The sequence below is a fragment of the Thamnophis sirtalis genome, unplaced genomic scaffold (genome assembly GCF_051295495.1).
Source record: "Thamnophis sirtalis isolate CommonGarterSnake01/CBP01778 unplaced genomic scaffold, rThaSir2_p1.2 scaffold_6, whole genome shotgun sequence".
NCBI lineage: Eukaryota > Metazoa > Chordata > Lepidosauria > Squamata > Natricidae > Thamnophis > Thamnophis sirtalis.
This window is the reverse complement of record NW_028261386.1, coordinates 65473253-65486389: the sequence shown is the minus strand read 5'-3', so window position 1 is coordinate 65486389 and position 13137 is coordinate 65473253. Positions and strand designations below refer to the sequence as shown.

Below are 13137 nucleotides of genomic sequence, written 5' to 3'. Positions count from 1 at the left end.
TACAAAGAATTAATATTGGGATAAACTAGTTATACATGAAAAAGTTGAACTCCGTATACATTTGTAGTGAAACTTATGGACCCCTGTATTAAGCATAACATCTATACAGAAAAGAAACTCGGAGATATTCACTCAAAAAGGAAATGTGATTTAATAAAGAGAATGGAATATTTAATTGTTTGAATTACTTTATTTTCAAAATAATCATATTATTATCATTTAAAACAGCCATTGTTCTTTTACACCTTTTGTAGTATTTATGAAATGAAATTAAACTACAAAGCAGGATCTTTTCTTTTCTCTCCAACAGTGTTTTTGGATTCTTACTTTGAGCTGTGTCCAGTAGCAAGCACATTCAAATCACCCAAATGAGAGCATACAATATTCAGGCATTTTACTGCTTACTGCAACTTACTACATAGCATAGGCTTCTAAAAGCTTTCCCATAGTCTTCTAGAAGATTTCCCCAAAATCTTTGTGGTGGGGCTGAAATGGATTGCAAGAGTGGGTTAGTTAAAATTGAATGCATCAAGCAGAACTAAGATACAAGCTAAAGGAGCAGTCACTTCAAACCAGTACAGTATTTCAGAAGTTTGTCAAAATCTCCACAAGGCCTAGTGGGGCACAAATAAAACAGTTTAATCTTCTTTATTAAGATAAAGTGAATAGTTTTAGAAATATGAGAAACACATTTGAATGGCATGCAAACATACTGATTAATTTTTGGATGAAAGATTAAAAAAACAGTTACAAGTTAACAATTGAAGCATTTCTTTTTCAGGCCATTGTATTATCAGCAAGTGGTAATGATAATAAATATACTGTATACAGTAGGACATGTTATGTTCACATTGTATAGAGTGCTGCATAGTGCACACAGGTAATATATAGGCATCATAATGGAATGTCGAAGGCTGTGCATGTCATGCACTGATATTACTGTTTCAGATGTGTTAGATATCCAAAATAAGAAATAAAGCGAAGATTAAATGGGAATACTAATTATTGCTCTTCATATTTATTGAATATTCTAATGATTTTCCTAAATGCCTCGGCATTATGAGGAGAGGAAAAACAGGGCCCTATTGATATGGAAAAGGATCCTGTCCATTGTCCTTTAAAACAGCATTTGGTAAAATATGGTTTAGGTGTGACATAAATAATTTTCTAGTAAAAATGACTGGATTTGTCTCAACTCCCCAAAAGTTTGTTATATGTTTTGAAGTAAGGCTTGTTCTGTTGCATTTCTTCATTCCTTGGTTGAAGTGGGCATGAACATCTTTTTGCATGCATATCCATTTTCCCAATGTTTGGTGAAAAGAAAATGATGAAAAATGCATAATTAGGAGAAATTTATAGCATGTTCGTATTTATCTTTAAAAAGCTGTCACATTCTGTACCAATTAGAATTTTCAAAGCCTCTCTAAAGTAAACTCCATTTGGAATGCATTATATTAATAATTGGCAATCTAGGCAGAAGTAATGGAAGTCCATGGAAAGCCATTTACAACAAAAGAAATGACATCTAGTATTTCCATCTAAAACATAAAATGGTATAATGTTGCCAAAACATATTTTTGTCTTTATTTACAGTCACTATACTTCTTTCTTTTTTTTTCTTTTATTGTAACATGTATAAACTTTAATTCTGAGAAGAATGGATAAAATGGAACTAAACATATCTATAGTTTTGCACGTTGGAAATACTCTAGGGAGATGCAGAATGGCATCAGCTACCCTCAGTTCATTGATCTGGGATGTTTTTGAAATGTTTTACCATTCTTGCAAGGTTCTTCGAATATTTAGGACCAGCACAGCCAACTGAGCAGTGATATAGTTTGATCTTAATTGAAAGATCAAACTATATCACTGCTCAGTTGGCTGTGCTGGTCCTAACTATTCGAAGATCCTTGCAAGAATGGTAAAACATTTTTCTCCCTGCAACAAAGTTGAATTTTTAATTTCAAAACAGAAATGGAACAGTGCCCCTCATTACATGTAAGAAGAGTTTACATTATATGTAAGAAGAGCTGATACAGCAACAGAACAATAGTGTTTTCCAATGCCTTATTTCAGCTGCTTGCCCCTTTGTATTTGCAGCTTGAAGTATCTGCCCTGCAATAGGACCAGCCTGTTTAGGACAAAGTACTCAGGGACTCCATGTAAAACAATTCAGACCTCTGCAGCCCAGACCTTCTCTGTTTTTAATTATTTCTATTGTTTGCATGTGACTATAATCTTTCTAAATCCTCAGCTAATATAATTTTAAAGACTTTCTTGGGTTTAGCCTGAATAGGTTTTATATATCTGAACCATGAATTATAAGTAGTTCCAAAATAGGTCTTGCTGAAAAAACTAAGATCTAGATACCGGACTTTGTCCAACAAAGTATGACCAAAGAAACCTTCCTCCTCATTTAAAACATTCATCAGCTTGAAGATGGTGATATCTCCTTGATCATGTAGGCAAGCTCAACTTTATTTTTTTTCCTATGGGGGTTTGCAGTCAGGGTGAACCTACAAGGAATCCAGACTTCAAGATATTTTAGAGGTGAATATTTCCAAGCCTTTTATTATGGAATCTTAAGTTTCTTCTATAATAAAAAAGGTTACAATTTTCAGAAAGCTGGAAAAGGTTTATCCAGAGTGAAGTGAATTAATTAATTAATCAAAAGAACTGAAGAGAATTACTGTCTACTTCAGTCAGTGTCATTGTGTAGAGATCATTTTAGCAAATAGACAACGACATTTGAATAGTTCTCCACTCCCAACTCATAAAGGGTTTTAGGATTTAGCATTAATATTTTGAAATAGACCCAGAGTTCAGAAATTATTTTACCTGAGCAATATACATTTAGCATATTTACATCTGTACCTTTTGCTAATTTCAGTTTTCAATTTTTTTGCAAAGTCTATATATTATAGTAATCTAATCTGGAGATTAAGAGTCAAAATTATTGAGGTTAGTTGGTTTTGCTAACTGAGATTATATCCGCAACACCTGAAATTGCCAAAAGATTTTCCATTATCAAAAATGAAGGGGGGTTCTAAAAATGTAAATTGGTACATTAGTTCATTCTTTATATATTGTCAGATGTAGACACCTCATCTTAACTAAATTCAATTCCGTGATTTGGCTTTGATCCAGTCCTATTCTGATCCCAGGCTCGATGGACCTGTATAAGTTCATGTTATCTGCATACTAATGATACCTAATTCGCTCAGCTATTTTTATATGTAAAGGTCCTTATTTAGTGATCACAATTGGGACTGATAACTTGGTCATTAAGCAAAGTGGCTGATAAGTAAAACTGCAGCTGTGCTTATTATCTTATTTCAGCTTTACAGACCTGAAAAGATCATAAATATTAAACGTTTGTTTGTAAAGTTTCTTTTTCATCACCATTGTAACTATGAACAGTTGCCAAACAATCACTAAATGATGACTATCTGTACTAGAATATAGCAATGAGGAAAAATTATGTAAAGATCCATTTAACATAAATGATATGAATAAACAAATAGTCTTCTACTACTACTTTTCAAAATGAGTCATCTATTAAGTATGAAACTGTTATAATGTGCTACCACAGATTTCAAACTTGAACAGAGCAAAATATGGTTGAATTAACAAATTCCAGCTCAGATTATCCATCAAGACAACTAAGGAAACTGTCTGCCAAATTTAGACTTGAAATTTAGATAATCATAGAATCATAGGGCTGGAAGGGACACTGGAGGTCTTCTAGTCCAATTCCCTTCCCAAGGCAGAAGTTCTTATACCATCCTGGACAAATAGTTACCTAATCTTTTCTTGAAAACTTCCAGCAATGGAGCATCATTCTTACTGTCAGAAAATTCCTTCTTATTTACAGGTTGAATATCTCTGAGAGCTTCAATCCATTACTTGCTGCCATCAGGTGCTATAGAGAATACTACTGTCTTCCCTGTGGTAACCCTTCAACTAAGACTGTTATCATGTCTTCCCTGAGCCTTCTCTTCATTAGATTAACCACACCCAGTTCCTTTAGCTGTTTTATTACATGATGTAGCCACAAGACCCCTTATCACCTTTGCTGCTCTTCTCTGCACTCTCTAATATGCACTCTAATATGCCATAATATTTGCTATTATGTTGCAATCACTAGCTTGAATTCTTGTGATTGGCACGACACTTGTTCAAGAAAATACACTATAGTTGTTTTAATCCTTTGGTCCAGAAAACCATCACAAGCAGTCATAAATTGTCTCAGTCAAGATAATTGGTCTAGATTCTTCCTAAAAGTGAGACACTGAGGAATTCCTGGACTTAACAGCCAGTGTCCCAAAGGTGCTTTTTTCAAGAGCAACTGGGCTTTTTGGTTTTTCTTCGAATACGTTTCTCTTCTCATCCAAGAAGCTTCTTCAGCTGAAGTAAGAGCTCCTTGGATGGGAAGTGAAATGTCTTTGAAGAAAAACCAGAAAGTCCAGTTGCCTCTTGAAAAAAGCACCTTTGGAACAACCATGACCTGGATGACTGAAAATCTCCATAGACATTTAACAACCAATGCCTTCTTACATGATATTATTATTCATAGAAGGGGTTTGAAAGTTGTTTAATAATTATGAAAAGTAAGTAAATGTGGGATAGAACATTTGGAATAATAGATTTCATTTTGATAAGATTAAATATCTTATTTGGTTTCTTAAAATCAATTATCCAAATCCATATTTCAAAAGTTGTGGAAGATATTTTTATCTTCCTAAGCACTTATGTAGTCAAAAAATGAGCAGAACATACAATCTTCTTTTGTTAGTACTTATGAATATATATATATATATATATATATATATATATATATATATATATATATATATATATATATATATATATATTCATGTAAGAGTGAAAGAGAAAAAAACAGGTATCAATATATTTTTTTGGTTTTAAAATTTGAACAAAATCATTTATAATTTCTAATTAATTAATTTAAAATAAATACATTTTTCAAAACATTGGCTTAATTGATTTACATTCTAGTATAAACTCTATTTTAGTGGAGGTTAAAATTAAAGAGTAAGATTAATCAGTAGCAGATTTAAAAGCAAAACAATAAAAATATTTTAAAAACTCATCTTCCTTCAATAAAGACTAGACTAGCTATGATCAATTAGTTTCCTTAATTCTCTCTTCCATTCTTTGCCCTACACTTCCTATTACTAAATGTTGCTTAGTAATAAATATAGCAGATAATTTGCTAATGTTAATTCATTGGTATATCTATATGTTTATATCTGTCTATACATCCACCCCGATAGGTAGGTAGGTAGATATTGAAATAGAGAGAGTTTGAACTTGAAATAGCACACCAATAAGTTAAGTTGTTTTTATTCTGGAAGTCATCCCTCCTTTTATACTGTTTGTATCAATATTTTAATGTTTCTATACTATTATCAAATTTATCATGGTTTAAAAGAAATATAACTTACAAAGAATATATTGATTTGCCAAATTTGAGGTAATTAACACAATGACAATATAAAAAGATAATAATGCCTAGTTAATAATGCTTTTCAACAATTTTTCATTTTATTTTTCTACATAACTTTAGTGATAATAAATCCAGAGATATTAAATCCAGATTGGACCTGCTTGCTAAGGCTCTAAAAAGCTTTCTTATGCTATTTACTAGCATTGTTTTTACCCAGGATCTTTGTCAAAAGGCTATGAGATGGTATAAGAAGTAACATTTATTTTTGTTGTTAACCTCAATAGTTGTTTACATGTATATGAATTGTAGAACAAGCTAAAGTAACATTTTTTTTAAATGCCAAATATGGCAGCAGCTAAGAAGTCTATGATCAAGCATAATACTCAAAATATAATACACAGTTCTTCATTATATCTAGCTAAAAGTAATGTGAAGGGGGTATTACTTTTTTTTTACTCTGCAATATAACAATTCTAAAGAAGCTGTTTGAATTTTGAATGCAGTGAAGATTAACAGATAAAATATTACCTTAAATTCTGGACTCAAAACATCTGGCAGGTAGAGAGATACTATTTTCAACATAGTCCCTCTATGTTGTAATTCACTTATTGTTGGACAAGCATAACCTGAGTTGATTTCACTTGAGGGATAGTATAAAGCCCATCTGTTTTCTTTAGTTATTTTCCCTGAGAAAATTATAGGAACTTATATTTATGCCTATACTGTGAAATTTTGAGATTGTCTTGGCATTAGTTGATAGTTGTCAAATTCTGTTTATTTTTCATTTGCAAAAATGCTTATTAGATTTCTTTAAAATATATTTTGAGCTTAGAATATCAGGAAGGAACAGGGAAAAATTGAAAGAGTTAATATCTTGTAGTCATGAACTAAAGATAGAATAGTATCTTATATTGCCTCATTATATTCTGCAGTAAAAAGTAAAAATTAAGTGTAGCTGCAGTATTGCAATCTGAGTGATTGGTGGAGCATTCTGCATTTTTTTGTTAAATATGATTCAAAAAAATGTAACCAATGTTATGATTGTAGAATTGAGGAAAAGTATGATGTAAACATAATATAATAAATATTGTTTCTCAACTTTTGTTTTATCCAAAAAATAAATACCTAACATGTTAAACTTCTTCTGGTATTTGTGAGTTTTCTAACTTCCTTTATTATGTTCAATTAATGTTATCTACATTTCCTGCCCTCCTCTTTGTATTTAAAGCAAATTGAGAAATTACAAGTATTGCTTCATGAAAACAAACAGCGCTTAGAACAAGCACAGCAGGATACTGCAAAAGCTAAGGAGGAATGTCTGAAACTAACAGAATTGCTGGGCAAAGCTGAGCAACAACTGCATTTTCTCAGGTACCATTTATCTTTTTTGTTCTTAATACCAGTTTCAATTTCACATTTCCATGTTTTGTCATTTGCTTATCCACAGTTGTTACAAATTAAATGTCTAGCTTTGAGGCAGTTTAGAAGTGAATGTATAATGGAAAAAAAGGAAAGTGTGATAACCGTAAATGTACTAATCTGTTTCCTTCTGCCCTGTTCTTTAAAGGGATTTTTACTTAATTTGTAGTCAGTAAAAGTTACACACAACACCAATTATTCTACAATTATAACTGTTTTAGGGAATAGCTGAATGTTTGTCAATTTCATATAGGTACAAGTGAAAAATAGCCCCAATTTTCCTAATAATTTTGTGCATAATCTTAAAAATATTTATGATACATAAATCATTTAAAACTGGCTAAAAAGTAGTGATAAACAAATAAACTGGCTTAAAATGTATGGTGAACAAGTAGTTCAATAAATAATAATATTTTAAAATATAATTGTATTTATCTTCTTCATGACTGGCCCTGCTGAACAGAGTTATTCTATCATTTTTTTAAACAGTTGAATTTTAATATTAAGCATGAACTAATTTTTATTTGGGTGGGGTTAAATACATAAAAGCTACATATTATATTATAATTAAAAGTATTTTAAAAAGCATTCCAGTTTATGATTTTATTAGGTGGGGTGTACATATGTAGTGTGCAATTATATACATGTGCACATGAATAAAGGTGGTTCACTTGGGTAATTGTAGTATCGCTCTTAAATTATCATATCATACTCTTTTTTTTAAAAAAATGGTGTAAATATAGATTATGGGCCAGGAGCAGATGGGGAAAAAAACACTTTTCTCACAGTCTGTATTTGAAGAACAAATATGCTAGAGGTTAATGAACTTGAAAAAAGTTTTGGGTAAGTTGTAAGATAGCAAAAGTTTGGATTTTGCAGGACTTCTTTTATAATGATTTGTTGTGATAGTTTACCAAATGGTTTACCAGTTTCCTTCCTAAGGCTAATCATACAAGTTTTGAAGCTGTGTGGTGTCTTGGAGAAAATCCAAAGTGTAGATAGATTTCCTGAAAAACTTCCACACTTTTAATAATGATACCAACAGCCTAATTAAATAAAATCTCCCAATAATAAGTGACTTAAATTTGTCCAATTTAATGATTAAACACTATTTTAATGTTGTATTATCTGGTGCCATTCACTCTGCAGAATTTCATTGCAGATATTGATCATATTGGATATTTCATTTAGAAATTTGATAGGTGGAGAGGTTTAACAACAGACTATATATTTCCATGCTGATTGTTTAAGTCATATAGTTATTTTGTTCTATTTTCTGGATTTTCTGATTTGTAACTTTGTAACAATATGGAGTGAGAGGGAGTTCAAATTTCAGATAGTCTTTTTGCATTTTTGGTATCAATAGTCACTTCCCCCATGCTCTAATTCTGTTTTTTATTCACTTCTACTATATATATATTATTCACTTCTACTATATTCTTTTTATGTTGTATCTTATTTTCTCTCATTCATTTTTCTGTAACAATGTCACAACATTTACTAAATTATATTTTTATATTTTCCTTATTGCTGTGAGGAAAAAGTGAGTGATATTTATAATTTGATTAGCTTCCTATCTATAGTTTCCAATAACCGATTTGCCTCAATTTATAATATAATTGCATTGAAGAATTGGATTCTTTCTTATTCATAACATATCATCACATATAAGTACAGTTGTTTAAATTGTTGGCAATTATGTAGATTTCTTTACATATTCAATCTGGAGTAGTAAACTACTAGCCTCCAGAACACCCTAGATCATGCCAATAAGATTTGATAGCAAAATAAGATTTGTGGGGAGAGACAAAGTAAGGTTTGAACACTTGATATATTTATACCCTTAAATGTCCCAGCCCCTTAAATAACATATATTTGTTTTTGCTCTGCTCACCTGGTGATATATGTCCTATTGGATTTTTTTAACATAAAAAATACAAATCTGACCACCCAAAATATTCATGGCATATTAATTTATGAAAATGCATTTTTTCAAGGTAAGTAATAAAATAGGTACATATTTAGAATATACGTCACCACATTCTTCCAGCTTTTACTTTCCAAGATGCAGAAAGTACATTTATAAATAAATACAGGTATTCTATTTCAATAAAGAATTTATATTTTGTGCTACTAAGCTCAAACATTGCATACAAGGTGGTAAAAACCATTAAACAGCTTAAAATTCTTGCTTCTCTGTAAGTTTAGCCTATTTAATTATTCATATGTATTGTTATATCCTACATTTTTGTGCATAGTCTAGCTAATTGTAAAAATGCAACTTAAAATGGGGTAAAATATTCTTTTTCACATTCAGTGGGTAGTCCAGAGAATATTTAAAAACATCATGTTTAAGGTATGGAATGGGTAAGGGGCGTTTGTTGTCTCATTATTATTTATTGTTGGTTTAGAATCCATTTAATTTGTATGATATTATAAAGTTTGATACTGTTAATATATGTGAGTAGGATATGAAAAGTGATGGAGTTATCAAGCATGGAAGCAGCAAAAATAGTATTCTACAGTGTTAGAAAGATAGATGAGTTTGCTTTCTGTTTATGAAATTGGCTCTTGGGATGATTGATCAACAATATTTTGGCTGTAATTTAATGGTTCAAAAATAAGAAGAAATAATGTCCTATAAATAACATAATACAGTATTTTGTTACTGTTATTTTCCTTTATTTCACTAGTTGCTTTCCCCCTCCCTTTTTATTGATTTTTGTGCTGATCACATGGATACTTATAATATGTAAAACAGCCCATTCTTCCCTGGATGATTCATATATGGTAGAAAATGCCATATATAGATCACTTCAGTACATATTTTTGGCATTGTAAAATTGCAGCATTATCAATCTCTTCTTGTGTGGTACAGGTGTTAATGCTGACACAGCGGGTTTCACTGATATTTAGGACTTCAAAATTGAACTTTACTATGCGAGAAAACACGGAGTTGTATTTAAAAGCCAGTATTCTGCTGACAAAATGAACTAGTAAAAACATCTATAAGTGCAATATGATTGGTTAATTTTTTGTAGCCTTCCTTTTCTTTGTTGTTATCTACTTTCATGGTTTACTAAAGTCGTTTTGCAGAGCAAATTTTGAAGAGTTGACTTGCTGCAACAGGGAAGAGAAATAATCAAATCTTCCACTACGGATGAAAAATTCTTTGGATCATGAACTATATTCTTAATTCTTTTTAAAAAAAATAGTTTGCATTGATTTTGACAAACCCTCAGCCTGCTTTTACCTACTTCTTTTTTTCTTTCCAAGCTCAGTGGAAAGTTGGGCAAAACATTTGTAAAGGGCTCAGAATGCTTGTCTGCTCATTCATCTGTCTGTCTTTCTGTCTGTCTGTCACTAAGCAGATGAACTCTGAAAACTGAATAGAATAAACCCACATTTGCTGTGGGTGGAGAATCTGGCAAAAGAAAGAGTGAATTTGAAAATGGGCAGTATTCAGCTGGAGACTGCAAAGAAAAAGGAAGTTCCAATGCATCCTTTATGGGGAAATCTGTTAGGTAGCAGCCTGAAATGTTGCTGTCTCTCTAAAGCCCCTCTTCCCTCCACCTCGTGTGGGGTATACCTGTTATTAAGGGGTTAGAAATGCTTTCCCTGCGGAGCCAAATTATTCTATATATCTTTACTAATATTTGTTGGCATTGGTAGTTTTCACTAGGAGGACTGATAGATATGTAATCAATAACTGATAAGTAGAAGAATAACTTTTGGAAACCATATCTTTGGAAGATATTGTTGAAAGGGCATATAATGATTATCAGAACCTTTTTAGCTTCAAAAACCTACTGTTTATTAGCACTTCTTGTAGCCCCTAGCACATTTTCCATAGCTTCATTAACATTCATTGAAGTCCATGTATAATAAATAAGATACATAAATTAAGTCTATCACTCTAATAGGTTTTTGGAACGTAGTTGAATTGTTTATACTTTTTAATGTTTCAGTATGACATTGATACTATTCTTACTAGAAAAAAGGATCTTTTTACGCAACATATATGACAAGTATTGAGGTATTATAGTCTATTGATTTTAAAAAAACATGTCTCTTCTACTCTTCTTCTGTTAAATTTTTTCTTTGTGGGGTAAAGATTTGTATGCATATAAATGGTGTATATTTATATATGCAAAAATAGAAAGATCTAGAATGTTTTAATTTACAAAATATGAAATGAGTAGTCACATCAAACTATAATTAGTAACTGCTCATATGAATTGAAATTTGTATTTAACGGGTGAGAATTTTAAAGTTTAATTTCCCATATATTACCTGGAATTTTATAATTAAAAGGAAATATAAAAGCCTGAAATAAGATAACATGCATAATCAATTCTTTAGCTCCTGTTTTTATATGTTTATTTTTCATTAAATTTAGGATCATTTGTGGTTTAGTCAACATTTATTCCTATCTGTTTTTCATATACAAAGGCAGTGAGATGCCAGAAAATAAACTGTTAACGGAGAATTAACTTCTTTGGCATGCTTTCATACTTATCTTCCAAATTAAAGAAAATGAAATGGGCAGAAGCAGAGTGTAGATTACCTCCTTTTTGTCAAAAATGGTGGGAATTTGAAAATTAATAATAAAAAAGGGAACAGATGCAGTAACATGCCAGAGGGAGATTAATGTGGAGAGTAAAATCTGTGAGCAACAAAACTGAAGCAAACTGAATCAGTGGGAGGTGGTTGTACAATCAAAATCAGGATAAAAGAGAAATTACAAACAACCCTGCACTTGTCAAAGTAGTAGTAATGAAATCCTGACTCTGCCAGCAGTGAGAACCTGTGTTAGCACTTTGGGGTAAGGATGGTAGCCGGGTGCCAGGTAGGAGGGCAGTGTTAGGTTGCTGGGCAGCAGCCATCTTGTGTAGAACAGATGGCACTGAAAGCTGGCAGGGGAGGAGCTCCTTAGCAGAACTAATCAGACAGTAACAGATAGGGCAGCTGGGAAGACTGACCACAGAGAGGGAAACTGCAGGATAGCTGCAGAGTTCCATGATGTTTACAGTGGTGTGCCCATTGGTCTGATAAAGACCTTGCAATGTCTTTTTACTGCAAAAACGCACACAAACTTTTGTTAACTGGGCAGTTTATCCGAGAAATTTGCAGCACAAGAAATGTATAAAAAGGACAAATCTGCTGAAGAATTGACTTTGTAAATTCTTGAAAATCCCTGCTAGGAAAGAACATTCATACTACATTGCCCTTCTGGAAACATTATCTGTGATCAATGAAAGCAAACAAGATAGCATTTTGGTATCACTTAAACATTCAAAACATTATGATTGTGACTTACATTAGAATAAATGCAGTTCATATATATATATATATATATATATATATATATATATATATATATATATATATATATATATATATATATATATATATATATATATATATATATATATATATATATATATATATGTGTATATATATATATATATATATATAAAGCTCTTTAAAGAAGGCATTCATTTTGCTTTTTTTCAGCACTACGATTTATGTCAACCTTATATTTGAATAGTCTAGCTAACCATTATCAGTAATGCAAACCAGACAGTAATACATGACTATTCCATATAATTTCTGATAAATAAATTTTATGGCATTTAAAGAAGCTTATTCCCCATTGTACCTTGGATACAGGTTGCAGTCTTACTGATATCTGCGGGGAAAACGAGGTTGAAAAGAAAACTGAATGAGAAAAAAATGAATTTAAATCTGGACCTGTTACATAGAATAGTTATCATGGTTAGATTAGCAAGATGAATGATGAAATTCTTTGAAAAGAAATATATAATTGCAGATATACAAATGGATATTTAACAAAGAAGATTGAAACGCTTTCCATTTTTCAACTTATTTTTCTGTTTACAGAGCTTTATGGACAGACTTGATTTTGGCTGGGAGGGGAGAGGGGACAAATATTACAGGGATTTAAAATAGGAAGATAAGAAGAACATATGCTATTTATGTATCCATTACTGTGATACATCTAATTTAGGACTGTCAAGAAAAAATACTCTTATTTGATGTAGCGGCATATTATCGAATCATTGCAGTGGATGTAAAGTTGTTATTTGTTCTCCTTAATTGATTTTGAAAGCATTTTTTTCTTTCCCCTGAGCTATGTGTATTATGTATTCACTAACACATCCACAACTATATCCAGTACTATAAAGAAGGTCGTACATAAGGTAATTTTCAACAAGATGTGGAAT

At 31.4% G+C, this 13137-nt stretch overlaps 1 protein-coding gene across 13 annotated transcripts in view; it reads left to right on the top strand.

Annotated features, from left to right (window-relative positions):
• The window catches only part of SDCCAG8 (SHH signaling and ciliogenesis regulator SDCCAG8), a 117674-nt gene that overhangs the window by 28649 nt on the left and 75888 nt on the right, over positions 1–13137 (top strand). For all 13 annotated transcript variants that reach the window (XR_015696976.1, XR_015696981.1, XR_015696979.1 and 10 more), the window contains one exon: positions 6699–6841. Coding sequence is in view for 4 of the 13 variants with exons in the window: in XM_014067419.2 (XP_013922894.2) it covers positions 6699–6841 (143 nt within the window). In the remaining 9 variants the exon portion in view is untranslated. The remainder of the gene's footprint in view (positions 1–6698; positions 6842–13137) is intronic.